Source organism: Oncorhynchus masou, chromosome 5, assembly GCF_036934945.1.
Source record: "Oncorhynchus masou masou isolate Uvic2021 chromosome 5, UVic_Omas_1.1, whole genome shotgun sequence".
In the NCBI taxonomy this organism is placed as follows: Eukaryota; Metazoa; Chordata; class Actinopteri; order Salmoniformes; family Salmonidae; genus Oncorhynchus; species Oncorhynchus masou.
This window is the reverse complement of record NC_088216.1, coordinates 9,546,242-9,568,676: the sequence shown is the minus strand read 5'-3', so window position 1 is coordinate 9,568,676 and position 22,435 is coordinate 9,546,242. Positions and strand designations below refer to the sequence as shown.

Genomic DNA, 22,435 nt, shown 5'->3' with positions numbered 1-22,435 from the left:
TGTTTTGTTCGATAATGTCCCTCTTTATGACCAAAACCCCCCTTTTTGTTCGCACGTTTAGTCCAGTAATCCGAATGCACAAGGTGCGGGCACAAAGTCCAGACAAAGTTTTTAAAAAGTACAATAAAAGTTTGTAGAAACATGTCAATCTGTAGTATGATCTAAAATAAGGACGCGAGACAACGAGGTTCTAGCTCCAGACTGTTTATTAACCAAACCCTCGCATGTCCTACATAGGTACGGATACCCCCAAGGGACATCTTCAATCCTCAGGTTGTTTTTCTCATAAATAATTAAATAATATTTCAACTGGAGAAAAACTTCGTCAATAGAAAAGGAGAAACAAGAAAGATGTGCTTGGCTCATGTCTGGAAATTTCCACTATCCTCTCATTGAAAGTGCTGTATCGCCCTCATTTTTCAGAGTAAAAGCCTGAAACAATGGCAAAACACTGGTCACATGTAGAGGAAGCCATAGAGCTTGTGAACTGTGTCTTAAATCTTTGTTTGGTGGATAGGCTTTCAATGGAAAAACAGCCTTTCAAAATAATAGTACTTCCTGGTTGGATTTTCCTCGTTTTCACCTGCCATATCCATTCTGTTATACTCGCAGACATTATTTTAAGTTTTGGAAACTTTAGTTTTCTACCCAAATCTACTAATTATATGCATACCCTAGTTTATGGACCTGAGTAGCAGACTGTTTAAAAACCTGTCTAGTACGGGCGTTCCTCTAGGGAAACGTTTCAACAAAAATTGCCCGAAATGTCATTATTATAAATATTTAACTTCAATTAAATCAGAAGTGCAATAAACCAAATGAAAGCTAAACCTCTGGTTAGTCTAGCCACCATGTCAGAATTCAAATGCGATTATCGATCAGAAATAGCAATAAAATTCATCAATTACCTTTTGAAGATCTTCTTCTTTTGGCAACACTAAAGGTCACGACAAAACAATAGTGTCGTTTTGTTCGATATAATCCATTTTTATAGCCTCACAGGAAACATTTTGTAAACTGGTTGTCGTAAATTCCTTTGGACGTAACGTTCGATGTAATTACTCAATCTAAACGGATGTTTATCGAGTCATGTTTGGTTTCATTGCAATCCTCTGTTTGTTAGTAAAACAACCACACTTCATGGTTCTTTTCCGGGACATATTGACAGAAAGGAACTGATTTGAACACGGCAAACAATGACTGTATTTCGGACCAATGACCACTGATCGTCTTGAAATCTAGCTGGGTAGATAGCCAATGAGCTCAGGTAAACGACAACATGTGATGGTTCTATCCAGGAAGACTATCGTTTGTGGGAAACTCAAACGTATAGACACAACCATTCGCCATTGAAAACTCTACGAGGCAGCCACGCTGGTTACGTGCAGCATTTCTGATTTGAGAGCATTTTCAGAGAATAATTATGGCAAGTAAATCTTTATAATCGAAGGCAAAGACAAAGTATACAGATCTACACGATATCATTGACAAGATTGATAGAGATAGTGAGAGTGAATTACGACAAGATCAGTCAGACTAGACAGTGACTATTCTTTTGACTCTAAATGGAGAAGATTCTGTGTTGGATTGGTGAGTAACGTTGTTTGAAATGAATAATATCAAATATTATTCATTTGAGTTGTTTGAGATATTTTTATTTTTTTGCCATATATAAAAAAATGACTAGGACATGAAATATAAAGTACACATATGTATAAAGTAAACATTGCTCTGCATTGTGGGTGAATGTATGTCTGTGTCTGTATATATTACATGTCCATTCCATGTTTAGATAAAATACAACACCTCACCTGAGTGGATGTTTACTTACTCTATATATATAATCTGTGTCTGTTTTGTCTTTATTTCACAGTCCCAGCGATTCTGATTGGGAGCCCATACTGCCAAGGTGCAAATCCCCCACTGAAGCTGGTCCATCCAGCCGGACCCCTGCTGTCTCCGGCACCACACCTACCCCCGCCCGGCCATCAAGAGGTGTGAAGCCGGTGACAAAGAAGCGGAGGAAGGGAAGTGTGGAACTCGCTGGCAGTGCGGAGGAGGGTCGTTGGCACTCTGTGCTGGAGGAGGATGTGGCCCCACCACCTCCAATTTTCAGACCAAAGAGGCCACCAGGTCCTCAGCTGGACATGAACTCCAAGTACAGCCCCATGCAACTTTTTCAGTTGTTTTTCACCTCGGCAGTTGTTGATTCCCTGGTGTTGAACACTAATAAGTACGGAGCTAAGAAGCAGGAAGGCAAGAAAGAGACATGGAAGCCCATTTCCAGGTCAGATCTTTTTTGTTACTTTTCTATGGTCATTTACATGGGTCTTGTGAAGCTAAAAACCCTGAAGGACTACTGGAAATCTGCACCCCTCTATCAACTGCCTTTCCCCACCACGGTCATGTCATGCAAAAGGTTTCTGACAATCTCACGGGCGCTTCATATCAGTGACCCAGAAGTTGATAAGGACAACGAGACGAAACGAGGCACGGCAAGGTTTGATAAGCTCTGCAAAATTAAACCTCTCTACCTCGACATCATTGAGGCCTGCAATACTTATTTTCAGCCTGCCCAGAACCTTTCCATAGATGAGAGGATGGTTGCCTCAAAGGCCAGAAATGGCCTAAAACACTACATGCCTAACAAACCGACTAAATGGGGTTACAAACTGTTTGTTTTGGCCGATTCTGCGTGTGCATACACGTGCAACTTTTTTGTCTATGAGGGTAAGAACAGTTGTGCGACCGGTAAGGGATTCAGCTATGACTCCGTTATGCAGTTATTAGATTTTCAGCTGCTAGAGAAGGGCTACAAACTGTTTGTGAATAACTTTTACACAAGCCCTACCCTGTTCACAGACCTGAGAAAGCTGGATGTGTGGGCATGTGGCACCATTCGGACCAACAGAGTGGGCTTTCCGAAAACCAGGGTGAACGACATGCCTAAGCAGGCTGAGCGGGGTACCATGAGATGGATCCGTGAAGATGGCCTGCTGTTTGTGAAGTGGATGGACACCAGAGAGGTGGCGATGTGCTCCACTATCCACAAATCCTTCAGTGGTGATCACGTCGTCAGCGTGTGAAGGGCGCTACAGGGGCATGGACCACCAAAAATGTCCCCATTCCAACTGCAGTAAAGGACTACAACAAGAGCATGGGGGGAGGTGTGGGCCTATCATATGCGCTGATAGGATACTATAATGTTCTCCACAAAGCCATGAAATGGTACAAGACATTGTTTTATCATTTCATTGACATTGCTGTGGTGAATGCCTTCATCCTCCAGAAGGAAATGGCCAAGAGCTGTGGACAGCCCCCCATCTCACAGCTAGCCTTCAGAGAGCAGCTCATCCAGGAGCTGGCCAGCTACAGCAAGACCACTGTAGCACCTTCATTCCCCTCTACCTCTGTCCCTTCTGCTCCTTCAACCAGTGGTGTGCACATGCTTAAATTCCTTATTGCAGGCAAGAATGAGTGCAAAAGGGGCTCAGTAAGGAGGCTTCGTTGTGCTCTTTGCCACAAGAAATCCTCTGTCGCCTGCACCACCTGTTCAGTGACCCTCTGCTTCACAGCAGAAAGAGACTGCTATGCACTGTGGCATCAGCAGCACAATATTGTGTAGAGGGTCTTCACATTATTGAACATTGAGTGTAAATAATTACCCTTGTTATTTTTTATTTTTTGAAATATTATTTTTTTTTCTTCAAATTTTCCGGGTATGTTTGAATCATTTTTTGTATTTTGTATATAGTTATTTGCATCAATGTTTCGATGTTCCAATTCGGACACTTGGTACATTTGGGAAACTTGCGAGGGACACCTGGGTGACTTCATGCTCAATGGCATGTACCTCACTCATTCCTGAAGGTATCTGTCTGAAACTTTGGTCAAATACTGTTGCCTACCTATGTTCCTATTTGGAATTAGCCCCAGTATCATAACTGAATGTTTGGCTGTTCTTGTTTATTTTAAAGATGCAACAACATTAAAAGCACAGAGAAACGCCTGTGTATTTTCTTCTACCAGATCTATTGTGTTATATTCTCTTACATTCAATTCACATTTCCACAAACTTCAGTGTCTTCTTTCAAATGGTATCAAGAATTTGCATATCCTTGCTTCTGGGCCTGAGCTACAGGCTGTTAGATTAGGGTATGTCTTCAGGCAGAAATTGCACAAAGTAACCCGAAGTGGTTTTTAATAAGGAAAGGTTGGTCAGTTGGTTGGTAGGGTCTGTCAGTTGACAGAGAAGATACATAATAAAGGTGTGGTAAAGGAGAGACTATGAGTAAGAAAGTGATCAGAGTAACCATAGCAACAGAGGACATGGTGTCAGCAGCAGCTCTCTACAAAACCTCATGTTGCATCACTTCCGGTGGGCCTCAGAGAGACATCTAGATGGCCTCAAATATTCCCTTGGACAGATGTAAATGAGCTGTTGGCTAAATCTGGTGCTACGCATCACTTCTGAGACTTCTGACACCATTGAAATCAGTAGACATGAAAATTACCAGCACTCTGACTCTGTCCTGCACCAGGAGAGTCTAATGGAGGAGAATCTTGAGAGAGAAAGATTTGTCCATTGCATGAAGAGTTACAATTGATTTCCTCCAGCATTACAGCATTTAATCTCACAGCACATTAGTTGTAATGTCTGAGATGACAGATTCATCATACCTGCTCTTGATGAAGAGTGACCACTGATATCTCCAGATGTCAGGATGTTGTAGAGACGTTTGGGGATGTTGTAGAGAGGTTTGGGAGGGTTGTGAAGGTGTTTGTTGGGGATGTTGTAGAGAGGGTTGTGAAGGTGTTTGTTGGGGATGTTGTAGAGAGGTTTGGGAGGGTTGTGAAGGTGTTTGTTGGGGATGTTGTAGAGAGGTTTGGGAGGGCTGTGAAGGTGTTTGTTGGGGATGTTGTAGAGAGGTTTGGAAGGGTTGTGAAAGTGTGTTGTCTATGTTGATCATCGGAACTTAAAACAAATATGTATTTTTTTCCAGTTATTAAATGTGTTTTTCAATGCATTTCTATGGGCAATATTAGTAAAGCCCAAATTCAATATTTGATTTAAATATATATATATAACTATATATTCAGTACCAGTCAAAGGTTTGGACACACCTACTCATTGCAGGGTTTTTCATTATATTAACTTTTCTACATTGCCAAGAGTGTGCAAAGCTGTCTTCAAGGCAAAGGGTCGCTTACTTTGAAGACTCTCAAACATAAAATATATTTAGATTTGTTTAACACTTTTTTGGTTACTACATGATTCTATATATGTTATTTCATAGTTTTGATGTCTTCACTTTTCTACAAAGCAGAAAAAAGTAAAAATAATGAAAATCTCTGGAATGAGTAGACGTGTCCAAACTTTTGACTGGTACTGTATATACATATAAATAAATACATTAAATATTGAATTTGGGCTTTACTAATATTGCCCATAGAAATGCATTGAAAACACGTTTATAACTGGATTTTTCTTTTCAAGGTTTTGAAGTGTCCAAACTTTTGACTGGTATTACATATGTATATATATATTTATATGTATACCTAAAGGGGACCTAGAATTAAAAATCAAACAGCTAAATAATCCACAGTATGGCCATCTTAAAACAATCCCAACCAATAAAATGCAGCTAAATTTGGAGAGGACAGCATTCGGAAATCCAGATGTTACGTTACCAGCCTTATTCTAAAAAGGATTAAATTAAGTTTTTCCGTCATCACAATAACACATAATGACAAAGCAAAAACATGTTTTTAGGAATTTGAACTGAAATACTACATTTACATAAGTATTCAGACCCTTTACTCAGTACTTTGTTGAAGCACCTTTGGCAGTGATTACAGCCTCAAGTCTTCTTGGGTATGACAACACAAGGTTGGCACACCTGTATTTGGGTAGCTTCTCCCTTTCTTCTCTGCAGATCCTCTCAAACTCTGTCAGGTTGGATTGGGAATGTTGCTGCACAGCTATTTTCAGGTCTCTCCAGAGATGTTCGATCAGGTTTAAGTCCGGGCTCTGGCTGGGCCACTCAAGGACATTCAGAGACTTGTCCTGAAGTCACTCCTGTGTTATCTTGGCTGTGTGCTTAGGGTCGTTGTCCTGTTGGAAGGTGAACCTTCGCCCCAGTTTGAGGTCCTGAGATCTCTGGAGCAGGTTTTCATCAAGGATCTCTCTGTACTTTTCTCTGTTCATCTTTGCCTCAATTGTGACTAGTCTTCCAGTCCCTGCCGCTGGAAAACATCCTCACAGCATGATTCTGCCACCACCATGCTTCACCGTAGGAAGGGTGCCAGGTTTCCTCCAGACGTCACACTTGGCACTCAGGCCATTGTACAATCTTGATTTCATCAGAACAGAGAATCCTGTTTCTCATGGTCTGAGAATCTTTTGGGTGCCTTTTTGGCAAACTCTAAGTGGGCTGTCATGTGCCTTTTACTGAGGAGTGGCTTCCGTCTGGCCACTCTACCATAAAGGCCAGACTGGCAGAGTGCTGCAGAGGTGGTTGTCTTTCTGGAAGGTTCTCCCATCTTCACAGAGATGACCAGCCTTTCAAAGCACTTCATGGCTACATACGTGAGTGACATGGGTCGGTAGTCATTTAGGTAGGTTACCTTGGTGTTCTTGGGCACAGGGACTATGGTGGTCTGCTTGAAACATGTTGGTATTACAGACAGGGACAGGTTGAACATGTCAGTGAAGACAGTTGCCAGTTGGTCAGCGCATGCTCGGAGTACACGTCCTGGTAATCCGTCTGGCCCTGCGTTGTGATCTGAGGACCCATGCCAAACCTTTTCAGTCTCCTGAGGGGGAATAGGGTTTGTCGTGCCCACTTTATATAGCGAAATTATTTTTCACTCAGGAAGCTCCGGTAAACAGTGGTTGTATTTGCACTACTGCCACCACCAGGCCTAGAGTCCATTTGGACTTTGTTGACAGCTAGCTGTGTTAGCGAGCCGTGTTAGCTTGCCGTGTTAGCTTCCCGTCCGGCTCAAGACGTAGCAGCTTGCTGGCTACTGATCAACCTATTGTGTGTATTGAACATTTGTATTAGACTGGACAGCAAGCTAACTAGCTACCGATCAACCTATTGTGTGTATTGAACATTCATATTGGACAGCCTTACCTATAGGGTAGCACCACCACCCATCAGCCCATTATCTTCTTGAAGTCAAAGCCACAGTGTATTGTTGCTATAGGAGTTTATGATTAATAATCCTATTCACTACTCAGACATTCCAAATATCACTTGATTATCGGAGGAGTGTATTATGACATCAGATAGAACTACTCAGACATTCCAAATATCACTTGATTATCGGAGGAGTGTATTATGACATCAGATAGAACTACTCAGACATTCCAAATATCACTTGATTATCGGAGGAGTGTATTATGACATCATATAGAACTACTCAGACATTCCAAATATCACTTGATTATCGGAGGGGTGTATTATGACATCATATAGAACTACTCAGACATTCCAAATCTGGCTTCATCCATATCATGAAGGTGGATATTGATCCAACCATTTCCAAGCTAAAGACCGGGCTGATGGAAACAGGATATGCCTGTACACTTTTCTAAATGCCGACAGACGATTTGTTACTTCGTTTGACATGGTGGGGTCATTTTGTGTCAGTAAAAATGTATAAACGAGAAGTGGCGGCATTAATCCTTTATGTGCAAATATTGATTTAAAAACGATCATATCTTAGTTAACTTGGAGTCACACGATGATATATTGTGTGGTCCTCCCACTACGACTTAAGAAACCATGCAGTTTATTAGGCTACAGATTAAATAAATGATGAACTTCACAGGGTGGTGAAAGTGCATGTGTTGAGCTTGATGCTCCTTTCCAATACATTTTGATGGTCTTCTTCTGGTGACATGATGATGATTGATGCTTTGTTGCCATTTGACAAATAAAATAATGTCGCTCTTATCCATAATAATCTCATGTCGGTAGCCTACCAGCACTGTATCTTTGAGCTGTTGGCTACGGTGCATGGGACAAGAGGACTTTTGCTATATAACTCTACTGATGATTTTGAAAAACCGTTGAGTTGAAAATGCAATGGAAACCCATTTAACTTGCATTTTTCATTCAGTACATGGGAATTCAACAGGAAAACATTTTTTTCCGTGCACTACGTCATCACGCAAAGGCTTTTATCCGCAATAAACCTGTTTGATGCAAATTGCATAGAAATTTAGCGACAAAGGTGGATATTGATCCAACACCTGCCGCTTATCCAAACCATCCCACTGGGCACAGACAGTTCAACATCTAGTTTGTATTTACATTTGTTTGATTCGTCAACTAAAGTGAATTCAACATGTAATCAAAAACAAAATGTCCCCTGTCATTGGATTTAGGTTGCCAGTTGGGTGAAACACAAAATGTCACCAGTCACTGGTTACCAGTTGTGTGAAAATTAATAAAAAATACCTTTTGTAGATGGATTTTTACAAATCCAATCCGTTTTCCACATTGATCAAACATCATCACATGGATGTGTTTTGTTCAAATCAAATCAAATGTTATTGGTCACATACACATGTTTAGCAGATGTTATTGGTCACATACACATGGGTTAGCAGATGTTACTGGTCACATACGCATGGTTATCAGATGTTATTGGTCACATACACAAGGTTATCAGATGTTATTGGTCACATACACATGGTTAGCAGATGTTATTGCTAAACCTAATACACATAATCCAGTAAAGGAATGGGAAATATAGAAGTATAAAACATGGATGAGCAGAAACACAGCAGCTAAGATGCAATATATAGTGAAGAATAGATGGTGAAGGATACAGTATACAGTATTTACAGTCTAGTTTATAGTCAAAGATTACATACTTAGGTTGGAGTCATTAAAACTCATTTTTCAACCACTCCACACATTTCTTGTTAACAAACTATAGTTTTGGCAAGTCGGTTCGGACATCTGTGTTAATGACACAAGTCATTTTTCCAACAATTGTTTACAGACAGATTATTTCACAATCCCAGTGGGTCAGAAGTTTACATACACTAAGTTGGCTGTGCCTTTTAACAGCCTTGAAAAATTCCAGAGAAAATTATGTCATAGCTTTTGTAGCTTCTGATAGGCTAATTGACATCATGAGTCAATTGGAAGAGCACCTGTGTATGTATTTCAAGACCTACCTTGAAACTCAGTGCCTCTTTACTTGATATCATGGGAAAATAAATACAAATCTGCCAAGATCTCAGAAAAAAATGGTAGACCTCCACAAGTCTGGTTCATCCTTGGGAGCGATTTCCAAATGCCTGAAGTTGATGAAACAAAAATAGAACTGTTTGGCCATAATGACCATCGTTATGATTGGAGGAAAAAGGGGGATGCTTGCACATATTCCCAACCGTGAAGCACACAGGTGGCAGCATGTTGTGGGGGTGCAGGAAGGACTGGGGCACTTCACAAAATAGATGGCATCATGGGTGAGGAAAATTATGTGAATATATTAAAGCAACATCTCAAGACATCAGTTAAAGCTTGGTCGCAAATGGGTCTTCCAAATGGACAATGACGCCAAGCATACTTCCAAAGTTGTGGCAAAATGGCTTAAGGACAACAAAGTCAAGGAATTGGAGTGGGCATCACCACACCCTGACCTTAATGCTATAGAAAACAGATCATTTTTACCCTTTTAAAAATAGTTATAGGGGGAGGTCCGGGGGATGTCTGTCTTTGAAAGGGTCATTGTAATATTTAAGATGTCCCCTTTACTGATGACCTAAACCTAAAAGTCAAGGGGTCTGAATACTTTCCAAAGAAACTGTAAGTGATTGAGGACAGAGCATAATTGCGAAATTCTAATTAAAATCATTGACCCATAAGGGAACACACGACCAAAGCAATGCGTGACTAATGCAGAATTAAAACAATATTCATCTTAAGGAGAAATATAATCAAATAAACAAATGGTTGCTGGTGGGAACATCAACATTGTATTTAGTCAGGATTTCATAAGGCCAGGAATGTCATTGAGAATAACAATAGACAATAGTTAATGTTGCGAGTTTAGGGATGAAGATAACATTGAACCTTCACTAAGGATGTTTTTTTAATTTGACGTGGAAACGTTTATTCAACCAGTGGGAGGCTTGTAAATGCCCACAGGAAAGTGGAATGAGGAACTCTTCATTGAGACAATCATGAAACAGCAATCTGTGGGTGAGTTGTAGTGGATATTATAATATAAGGATCTGCTGGAGTCCAAGTCAAACCAAGATTCTTTATTTCTGAGCTCAGAGAGAATAAAAGAGTTTGGTATTTGGTATTTTACTAGGATCCCCATTAGCTGTTGCAAAAGCAGCAGCTGCCCCTCCTGCGGTCAACACAAAACATGACACATAATTGTCACGTCTCTCGTCGGAAAGCATGGACCAAAGCGCAGCGTGGTAAGTGTTCATGATTTTTATTTAATCAAACAACATTCGAACAAATTAACTATACAGAAAACAACTACCCAAAAAACACAGGTGGAAAAAGGCTGCCTAAGTATGATTCCCAATTAGAGACAACGATAGACAGCTGCCTCCGATTGGGAACCACACTTGGCCAAAAACAAAGAAATAGAAAACATAGAAATAAAGAAACTGTAATGCCCACCCTAGTCACACCCTGGCCTAACCAAAATAGAGATTAAAAGCTTCTCTATGGCCAGGGCGTGACAGCCGCTCTGTTCTGGGCCAGCTGCAGCTTTACTAGGTCTTTCCTTGCAGCACTGGACCACACGACTGGACAATAATCAAGATTAGACAAAAATAGAGCCTGCAGAACTTGCTTTGTGGAGAGTAGTGTCAAAAAAGCAGAGCATCTCTTTATTATGGTTAGACCTCTCCCCATCTTTACAACCATTGAATCTATATGTTTTGACCATGACAGTTTACAATCTAAGGTAATGCCAAGTAATTTAGTCTCCTCAACTTGTTCAACAGCCACACAATTCATTACCAGATTCAGCTGAGGTCTAGAACTTAAGGAATGATTTGTACCAAATACAATGCTCTTAATTTTAAAGATGTTCAGGACCAGTTTATTACTGGCCACCCATTCCAAAACAGACTGCAACTCTTTGTTAAGGGTTTCAGTGACTTCAATAGCTGTGGTTGCTGGTGCTTATATAGTTGAATCATCAGCATACATGGACACACATGCTTTGTTTAATGCCAGTGGCAGGCCATTGGTGAAAAGAGTAGAGGGCCTAGAGAGCTGCCTTGCGGTACATCACACTTCATATGTTTGACATTAGAGAAGCTTCCATTAAAAACCCTCTGAGTTCTATTAGATAGATAGCTCTGAATCCACATTATGGTAGAGGTTGAAAAGCCATAGCACAAACATTCTTAATAAACAACAGGTTATGGTCAATAATATCAAAGGCTGCACTGAAATCTAACAATAGAGCTCCCACAATCTTCTTCTTATCAATTTCTCTCAACCAATCATCAGTCATTTGTGTCAGTGCAGTACATGTTGAGTGCCCTTCTCTATAAGCATGCTGAAAGTATGTTGTTCATTTGTTTACAGAAATATAGCACTGTATTTGGTAAAACACTTTTTTTCTAACAGTTTGCTAAGAGCTGGCAGCAAGCTTATAGGTCTGCTGTTAGAACCAGTAAAGGCCGCTTTACCACTCTTGGGTAGTGGATTAATTTGGCTTCCCTCCAGGCCTGAGAACAAAGACTTTCCTCTAGGCTCATATTAAAATATGTCAGATAGGAGTGGCTATAGAGTCAGCTACTGTCCTCAGTAGCTTTCCACCTAAGTTGTCAATGCCAGGAGGTTTGTCATTATTGATCAATAACAATTTTTCCACCTCTCCCACACTAACTTTACAAAATTCAATACTTGCTTTTCTTTCATGATGTTTTTTTTCCATCATTATTTATATCATTGATCTTGGCTTCATAATAAAGTTGATTATTTTTGTTGAGTTTGGTCACATAATTTCTCAATTTGCAGTACATAAAACAGCCAGCCAGATGTGCAGCCAGACTTATTAGCCACTCATTTTGCCCCAACTCTTTCAAACATACAGTTTTTAAATTCCTCATCAATCCATGGAGCCTTAACATATCTAACAGTCAGTTTCTTAACAGGTACATGTTTATCAATAATTGGAAGAAGCAATTTCATCTGGTAAAAACAGGTCAACACATTATAAGGCAACAACATAAGACAACGGGAGAACTGTGTATGTTCTCTGATGAATTGTAAGAAAAATGAGATGTGAAATATCAATATACATGCTAAGAGAAGCAATTCCTCTCTCCTGTGTGGATTCTCTAATGATGTTTAAGTGATTGTTATGAGAAACATGTTTTCCAAAAGTCTTGAGCTTTTGTAAGCCTTCTCCTCTGTGTCTCGTGTTCTTTCAGGCTTCCTAAATGGGCAAATGTTTTGCACCCTGGGAGGAGTGGTAATGCATCTCCCCTGTGTGTATTCTCTCATGTCTTTTAAGATTCCCTGACCAGCTGAAAAACTTTCCACACTGGGAGCAGTGGTAAGGCTTCTCCCTTGTGTGTATTCTCTCATGTTGTTTCAGGCCCCATAACTTGTTAAAACACTTTGCACACTGGGAGCAGTGGTAAGGCTTCTCCCCTGTGTGTATTCTCTCGTGTCGTTTCAGCTCCCCTGACCGGTTGAAACACTTGCCACACTGGGAGCAGTGGTAAGGCTTCTCCCCTGTGTGTGTTAGCTCATGAGCTTTCAGGTGTCCTGACAGGCTGAAACACTTTCCACACTGGGAGCAGTGGTAAGGCTTCTCCCCCGTGTGTATTCTCTCATGTTGTTTCAGGTCCCATAACCGGTAACAACCCTTTCCACAGTGGGAGCAGTGGTAAGGCTTCTCTCCTGTGTGTATTCTTTCATGTTTTTTCAGATCAACTGACCGTTTGAAACACTTGCCACACTGGGAGCAGTGGTAAGGCTTCTCCCCTGTGTGTATTAGCTCATGAGTTTTCAGGTGTCCTGACTGGTTGAAACACTTTCCACACTGGGAGCAGCGGTAAGGCTTCTCCCCTGTGTGTATTCTCTCATGTTGTTTCAGATCCCCTGACAGGTTGAAACACTTGCCACACTGAGAGCAGTGGTAAGGCTTCTCCCCTGTGTGTATTCTCTTGTGTTGTTTCAGATTCCCTGACCAGGTGAAAAACTTTCCACATTGGGAGCAGTGGTAAGGCTTCTGCCCTGTGTGTATTCTCTCATGTTGTTTCAGGTCCCCTGACTGGTTAAAACACTTGCCACACTGCAAGCAGTGGTAAGGCTTCTCCCCTGTGTGTATTCTTTCGTGTTTTTTCAGAACCCCTGACCGACTGAAACACTTACCACACTGCGAGCAGTGGTAAGGCTTCTCCCCGGTGTGTATTCTCTCATGCTGTTTCAGGTCCCCTAACCAGTTACAACCCATTCCACAGTAGGAGCACTGGTGTCTTCTTGCTGGTTTGGACGTCCCTGGCTCTGGCTCTGGTTCCTCTGAGTCTAGTCTTTCTCCTGCCAAAGACAGTGTTTTTTTAAAATAGAGACACAAATGAAACCTCCACATGATAAAACGGCCTTGCTACGAGGGTAAATCTTAATCAGATCCCTCAATAACATAAGGCCAGTTTTAACAATCTTAGTGTGATTTTAAAACAAATGTTGTAGAGTTTCCTGGTAATTACTGATAATGTTTACACTACTTATTTATTCATTCTGAATATGAATATACACTGCTCAAAAAAATAAAGGGAACACTAAAATAACACATCCTAGATCTGAATGAATGAAATATTCTTATTAAATACTTTTTTCTTTACATAGTTGAATGTGCTGACAACAAAATCACACAAAAATCAATGGAAATCAAATTTAGCAACCCACGGAGGTCTGGATTTGGAGTCACACTACAAATTAAAGTGGAAAACCACACTACAGGCTGATCCAACTTTGATGTAATGTCCTTAAAACAAGTCAAAATGAGGCGCAGTAGTGTGTGTGGCCTCCACGTGCCTGTATGACCTCCCGACAACGCCTGGGCATGCTCCTGATGAGGTGTCAATCAATGTTGCTTCCAAAGTGGACAGTTTGATTTCACAGAAGTGTGATTGACTTGGAGTTACATTGTGTTGTTTCAGTGTTCCCTCTATTTTTTTGAGCAGTGTATAAAAATATTCCAATCGAGCAGATAGTTCTAAATATATAACTTTCCTAGATGTATGATACAGAATGCAACTGACAGTCGTGGCCAAAAGTTTTGAGAATGAAAAATATTACTTTCCACAAAGTTTGCTGCTTCAGTGTCTTTAGATATTTTAGTCAGATGTTACTATGGAACACTGAAGTATAATTACAAGCATTTCATAAGTGTCAAAGGCTTTTATTTACAATGACATGAAGTTGATGCAGAGTCAATATTTGCAGCGCTTACCCTTCTTTTTCAAGACCTCTGCAATCCGCCCTGGCATGCTGTCAATTAGCTGTCAATTAGCTTAACTTCTGGGCCACATCCTGACTGATGGCAGCCCATTATTGCATAACCAATGCTTGGATTTTGTCAGAATTTGTGGGTTTTTGTTTGTCCACCCGCCTCTTGATGATTGACCACAAGTTCTCAATGGGATTAAGGTTCGGGGAGTTTCCTGGCCATGGACCCAAAATATGGATGTTTTGTTACCCAAGCCACCATTCTTTATTCATGGCTGTGTTCTTGGGCAACACTGTGAGTGAGCCCACACCCTTGGCTGAGAAGCAAACCCACACATGGTCTCAGGATGCTTTACTGCAATTCATCTGATCACTCTTCATAACATTCTGGAGTATATGCAAATTGCCATCATACAAACTGAGGCAGCAGACTTTGTGAAAAGTAACATTTGTGTCATTCTCAAAACTTTTGGCCAAGACTGTACACACTTCCTTAAACACAAAGTAAGTATATAAGTAATTTTAAGTGGATGTCCAAAACTTGTTTTTATGTCGAAGACACAAAGCACATCAGTAAAATCTCCACGTAAAATCTCCCCGTTGTTGAAAGGGTTCGACACCTGCTGTTTAAATGGCCCAATTTCTTATTTAGACGTTCACAGATTTTCAACATTTTGATTATCGCTGATGTCATATTTTGTAAAGTAAAAAGTAAGGTGAAATATTTGGAAAGATGTTCCTAAAACTGATAGTAATTACAATAAACAAATTATAAAATGCAACATGTAAAGTGTTGGATGTTTAATGAGCTGAAAAAAAAGATTGCAGAATTTTTTTACATCCCTGCTAGTTTACATTGATTCTCTGCCAAGATAATCCATCCACCTGACAGGTGTGGCATATCAAGAAGCTGATTGAACAGCTTGATTATTACACAGGTGCACCTTGTGCTGGGGAGAATAAAAGGCCACACTAAAATGTGCAGTTTTGTCACACAACACAATGCCACAGATGTCTCAAGTTGAGGGAGCGCGCAATTAGAGCTGTTACCAGATAATTGAATGTTCAATTCTCTACCAGAAGCTGCCTCCAATGTTGTTTTAGAGAATTTGGCAGTACATCCAACTGACCTCACAACCACAGACCACATATAACGACGCCAGCCAAGGATCTCAACATCGTCTGACACCAGCCACCCGAGTTGTATTCCTCTATGTAATGAAGCCTTTTGTGGGGGAAAACTAATTCTGATTGGCTGGGCCTGGGCCTGGGCCTGGCTCCGCAATGGGTGGGCTTATGCCCTCCAGGGTCCACCAATGGCTGCGCCCCTGCCAAGTCATGTACAGTCCATCGATTAGGGCCTAATTTATTTATTTACAATGACTGACTTACATGAACTGTACATCGTTGAAATTGTTGTTTATATTTTGGTTCAGTATACACACAGACATAGTGCATTCGTTAAGTATTCAGACCCCTTCACCTTTTCCAAATGTTGTTACATTTCAGCATTATTCTAAAATTGATGAAATTGTTTTTTGCCCCTCGTCAATCTAAACTCAGCAAAAAAAGAAAGAAACGGGAGCACGTGATGCCGCGGAGCTGAGCAGACGTTGACAAACCGAGCTCTTCAAAGTTATTCTATTTTTACCCAAATAACAACGTTGAAACAATATTCTAACATCGGCTGATGAATTGTCAAGTACTTACCTTCCCAAAGAGCCATGGACTTCCGACCGAGAGGCAAGAAGGACGACCAAAACGTTGTTGATTCCCAAGATAACGATAACGCTACAGCTAGCAAGATGAGCATTAGCCCTCATAACTCAGACGACTGTTCCAGACTGTTGCTCTTGCGAGCCTGCCGACATGCTGGCTACTCTCCTCCGGGAAATTCAGGATGGTAACAGAGGTCTTTCTCTGAAAATCGATAAGAAATTGAACTCCATTCCTCCATTGACGACCTGAAATCCTCCATGAATGATCTCCTTTTGAGAACGACTGAGGCAGAGTTGCGCATTAGCACAGTTGAAGATACCATCGCTCGACATGACCAGGTCTTGACACAACTGCAAAAGGACAATGCCTACCTCAAAAACAAAGTTGACCAGATGGAAAACCAGAGTAGACGTAGTAATATCCGTGTGGTGGGATTGAATGAGGACAGCGAGGGCCGTGACCCGGTCCGTTTCTTCACTCAATGGATCCCGGAGGTCCTAGGCATAATCAACTTCACCAAACCGCTGGAAATCGAACGCGCCCACAGACCATCAGCGCCGAAACCCCGGCCAGATGAGCCCCCACGAGCCGTCCTGATCAGGTTCCTCCGTTTCCAAGACAGAGACAAGATACTGCAACTCGCAAGAGCCAAAGGGGACATCACCATCGATGGAAAGAGGGTCAGCCTTTTCCAAGATATGAGCGCGGATCTCGCCAGACGCCGCAAGCAGTTCAGACCTGCCGCCAAAGCACTGAAGGAGAAGAACATCACCGGCTACCTCATCCACCCTGCGCGGATGAAAGTTCAGTACAAAGGCCGAAACCATCTCTTCAACACACCGGGAGAAGTGCACACTTTTCTCAAAGAACTGAGCAACTTCTGAGCCAGGACGTTCTCTCTGGGGGATAAAACGCAGTTCGTTTGTTCTCTCTTATCCGGATTGAATTGCTGGTATCTCCCGGTCACTTTAATTGATTTGTACATTTTCAACTAACGGTATCTTCCCGGGGTGAGTTCTATTACATTTACAGGAGAGTATATTTTGGTTTAGTCCATATCTAATGGGCGAAGCAATAAGTGGGCTTAGGCCTTTTATGTCTTTTATGTTCATCTTTCGTAAAGAGACTCAAGCATCCCTTACCGTGGGCAGTAAATATTCAGCCATAAATATCTATTCACAACGTTTGTTTTCAATTTAGAGAGCTCGCAGGTTTTAGTTTACGACAAGGTTTAGCTAGTAAGAGCAAGATGGAAAGCGAGCAGCAAAGTATCTCTACAAGTGTATTCATGTTTGATTGTTTGGATTGTTGTTCTTGCCTGACAATCGTGGTGGGTGGGATTTTTTTTTTTTTTTCTTCCTTTTTTCTATGTTTATTGTTTCCTTCCTAAAGAGACACACAGGTCACTTTTGTGCTCAAACCAAAGTTGAAACATTTCCTAATTATCTGCATATGATAGATTTCTATTCAGTTACATATTTGAAACCCAACCTATGCTTAACCCACTAAAATATGTCACATTCAACGTAAAAGGTCTTAACAGCCCGATTAAAAGGAAAAGAGTCTATACATACCTTAAGAAATTAAAGGCTGACATTGTGTTTTTACAAGAAACACATCTTACAGCCAGTGAACACAAGAAATTGAAGAGGGAATGGGTAGGACAAGTTTTTGCATCCTCTTTTAACTCCAAAGCAAGAGGAATCCCCTTCTGCGTCAACAACACCATCTCTGATCCCTCTGGCAGGTTTGTTTTGGTGCAGGGGCATATGTTTTCAGAATCTTGGACCCTATTGAATAGTTATGCTCCTAACTTCGATGACCATATGTTTATTCAGAATGTCTTCCTTCAGGTTGCTCAAGCACCACCAGGATGGCTACTGGTTGGAGGAGATTTTAATTTTTGCTTAGATACAGTTCTTGGTAGGTCATCTGATAAACCCTCACTTCTTACCAAAGCCGGCAAGCTCACCATGTCATTCATGAAAGATCTCATGGAGGTACTTAAAAAAGCCAGAGAAGACAACTGCTTTCCAGAGTCCTTCTCTCAAGCAGTGATTACTGTAATCCACAAGAAAGGGAAAAACCTGCTAAAGTGCGCCTCCTATAGACCAATCTCTCTCCTTAATACAGATTGTAAACTGGTCACCAAGATGCTATCTAAGAGACTGGAGTCATGTCTTCCCCTGTTGGTCAACCCAGATCAGACTGGCTTCGAACGTGCCCTGACATACATGGCTTTGAGGTGGGCCCCCATACCCATAAGTTATCACTCTTTGCGGACGACCTTGTCTTATTTCTAACAAACCCAGAACACTCCCTCTCTCACTTGCAGATCCTACTACAGTGTTATTAGTTCTTTCTCTGGATATAAGGTCAATCTTGATAAAAGCGAAATCTTACCGTTGTCTGTCTTTGACCATCATACCATCAAGCACAAGTTTCCTTTCAGATGGTCGCCTATGGGCTTCACATACTTGGGCATAATGGTGGATGGTAATCTGAACAACCTCTATAAACTCAATCTGGCCAGTTTGTTGCAAAAGGTGGAGGTTGACCTTTATAAATGGATGGACTTACCTCTCACTCTACTGGGTAGAATCAATGTAATTAAAATGAATGTCCTGCCCAGGTTTCTATATCTGTTTCAATCTCTCCCTATCCCTGTTCCCGCAGCATTTTTTTCCTCTCTCGACAAGCTGACCAGACGGTTTATCTGGCATGGCAAAACCCCTAGGGTTGGCCTGGATAAACTGACCCTTGATTACAGTCAAGGGGGCTTAAACCTCCCCAATTTTAGAATGTACTACTGGGCTGCACATTCTAGGTTTCTGGCTCAGAGGTTTGACAAGGGTCCCTCTCCCTCATGGTTGAACATTGAAAAGCTTGAGGTAAATGATGACACTGGGGCAGATTTGTTTTACAAATGGGACAGAAAATCTATAAAAACCATCACAGACAACCCTTTAATCATACATTCTGTCCTGGCATGGTGCAAACTGCATGAGCTGTTTGGACGAGGGGGATTTCTTTCCCCTAAAACCCCTTTATGGAACAATAGATTGATCCCTATGTTTTTCCAGAATAGTAACTTTAGACCATGGTCTGATAAGGGGATCACTCTTCTGGAACATTGTTACGAGGAGGGAGTTCTTATGTCTTTTGATCAGCTGAAACAGAAATACCACTTGCCTAACAGGGACTTCTTTAGCTACGTACAACTACGAAACTTTATTAGGGTGACTCTCAAGGGACAATGGAACCTACCTAAGATGTCGCCTATTGAACAACTCTGCCACGCAGACCAACCACTGTTCAAGACCATTTCCCGTGTTTACAATGCTCTTATGTCAGGACTAACACTGCCTGGGCTAGATAAACCCCGACTTAGATGTGAGAAAGATCTGGGTATTGATCTTGATGAGGATCTATGGAGTGACCTATGCAGGGATGGAGTTACATCCACATTGAACTCCAGATACAGAATGATCCAGTTTAATTTCCTCCATCAGCTCTATATCACCCCATCTAGACTGCACAAGTTCAACCCAGATATCTCCTCCCTATGTTTTAGATGTGGCTCAGATGAAGGAACATTCCTCCATTCCACTTGGCAGTGTTCAAAACTACACGGTTTCTGGCAGAGGGTATGCAATACCATATCCTCAATTCACGGGGTTGCATTCCCTTGAGACCCGGAGGTCTGTCTACTGGGTAACTTTACTAACACCAATCTTAGGCAAAGCCATACTATAAAGCTAACAGAAATATTGCTAGCGATTGCAAAGAAATGTATTGCCTTGAAATAGAAATTGGATTCCTCCCTGCCAGTTGCAATGTGGCTTTCGGAAGTTAATAGTTGTATCCCTTTGGAGAAAATCACTTACTGCTTGAGGAATAAATTAGACATTTTACAGAATTTGGCAACCTTTTATTGACTATATGGAGAATCTCCCCCCACATCTCATTGATTGAATCTATATATAATCCTCACATAATGTTTCACACGTAATGTATAATATGTAGCCTACGGCAGGTGATCCAATATCTCGTTATTTTGTTATTATTGTATGTTTGTTTATATAATTATAATTATAATTTATTTTTGTTACGTTCGTCTGTTACTGTCACTTTGTCCTATCGTTGTCTAATATCTTTTCACTTTTGTTTTGAATGTTCTTAATTGGAAAATGCAAAAATAAAAAATTTTAATTTTTTTTTAAAAAGAAAGAAACATCCTCTCACTGTCAACTGCATTTATTTTCAGCAAACTTAAGATATGTTCCAACAAATATTTACACAAGATTCAACAACAGACATAAACTGAACAAGTGAGATGTTACCCCACTCTTCCACCAAGGCACCTGCAAGTTCCCGGACATTTCTGGGAGGGAATGGCCGTAGCCCTCACCCTCCGATCCAAAAGGTCCCAGACGTGCCCAATGGGATTGAGATCCGGGCTCTCCGCTGGCCATGGCAGAACACTGACCTTCCGGTCTTGCAGGTAATCATGCACAGAATGAGCAGTATGGCTGGTGGCATTGTCATGCTGGAGGGTCATGCCAGGATGAGCCTGCCGAAAGGCCACCACATGAGGGAGGAGGATGTCTTCCCTGTAACACACAGCGTTGAGATTGCCTGCAATGACAACAAGCTCAGTCTGATGATGCTGTGACACACCGCACCAGACCACGACGGCCCCTCCACCTCCAAATTGATCCCGCTCCAGAGTACAGGCCTCGGTGTAATGCTCATTCCTTCGACGATAAACGCGAATCCGACCATCACCCCTGGAGACAAAACCGCAACTTGTCAGTGAAGAGCACCTTTTGCCAGTCTTGTCGGCTCCAGTGATGGTGGGTTTGTGCCCAGAGGCGACGTTTTTGCCAGTGATGTCTAGTGAGGACCTGCCTTACAACAGGCCTACAAGCCCTCAGTCCAGCCTCTCTCAGCCTATTGAGGACAGTATGAGCACTGATGGAGGGATTGTGTGTTCCTGGTGTAACTTGGGCAGTTGTTGTTGCCATCCTGTACCTGTCCCACAGGTGTGATGTTCGGTTGTACCGATCCTGTGCAGGTGTTGTTACACGTGGTTCCACAGGTGCATGTTAATTAATTGTTGATGGTTCATTGAACAAGCAATTTAATTGAATTTCGCGCTCTGCCTTTTCAGCGGAATGTTAGCCATAAGAAGTTAAGACTCCATAATGTTTCATCATTAGATGCTACAGTTCTCCTTTAAGACTCCATAATGTTTCATCATTAGATGCTACAGTCCTCCTTTAAGACTCCATAATGTTTCATCATTAGATGCTACAGTCCTCCTTTAAGACTCCATAATGTTTCATCATTTGATGCTACAGTCCTCCTTTAAGACTCCATAATGTTTCATCATTTGATGCTACAGTCCTCCTTTAAGACTCCATCATGTTTAGAATGTGTCTGGAAGCGCTACTCTATCTATTCTACTCTCATCCTTTCAGTTTTAATAATATTTAATAATAATAATGTTATAATAGGTAATAACTAACTTTAATAACTAGGGTTAATACCTTCCTGGCGCCCCAACAAAATATTTATTTACCCCCCTCTAACAATACCGCTACAGAATTAGCATAGTAGGCCATGTAATTTAAGGTAATCTGAAATATTTAGGACTAACTTATTCCTTGCCAACCATTCTGAAACTCACTGCAGCTCTTTGTAAGTGTTAGGGGGGTTGACTGGGACAGGCAATGTAATATCCATAATGTTTTAAGGAAACTTTTTTTTTTAAACAAGCACCTTACATTGGATCATCTTGAAACTCTCTCTCTCTAAAGCTACCTTTCATCAAGGTTTTATATGGTCTATTGGTTTCTCTCTAAAGCTACCTTTCTTCAGGTTTTATATGGTCTATTGGTTTCTCTCTTTTCATTGGCAGAATACTTTTTCAGTGTTTTGATATTCATAACATCCATATCCACCAGTCTATCTTCCTGTCAACTAACAGAACTATGCTGGTAGTCCTGGTAACAGATACCAGTGGGCAGATCTATTGTATTTGTTCAAACTAAACTACAGCACTTACTTTGATGAGTCAAATCTGATCCTTTCTTCTCTTCTCCTCCTCTCACAGTTCCACTCAGCCCTGTTGTTTTCCTGCAGTCCACCAGCAGCACAGACAACCTCTTCATACCCAGCAGTAAGGTGCGACCGGGAGAGGCAAGACACAGGGACTCCGGGAGGGAGGAAGGACTAGCGTTGTCCTG

The 22,435-nt window shown here is 41.3% G+C and overlaps 1 protein-coding gene and 1 pseudogene across 1 annotated transcript in view; both read right to left on the bottom strand.

Annotated features, from left to right (window-relative positions):
- Positions 1–22,435, bottom strand: part of LOC135525834 (zinc finger protein 850-like) — a 227,988-nt pseudogene that overhangs the window by 104,509 nt on the left and 101,044 nt on the right.
- Positions 1–22,435, bottom strand: part of LOC135525341 (zinc finger protein 729-like) — a 54,654-nt gene that overhangs the window by 15,145 nt on the left and 17,074 nt on the right. The window contains exons 7-9 of the mRNA XM_064953046.1: positions 22,255–22,432; positions 12,446–13,553; positions 4,681–4,895 (exon numbers count right to left, since the gene is read on the bottom strand). Coding sequence (XP_064809118.1) covers positions 4,681–4,895; positions 12,446–13,553; positions 22,255–22,432 — 1,501 coding nt within the window. The remainder of the gene's footprint in view (positions 1–4,680; positions 4,896–12,445; positions 13,554–22,254; positions 22,433–22,435) is intronic.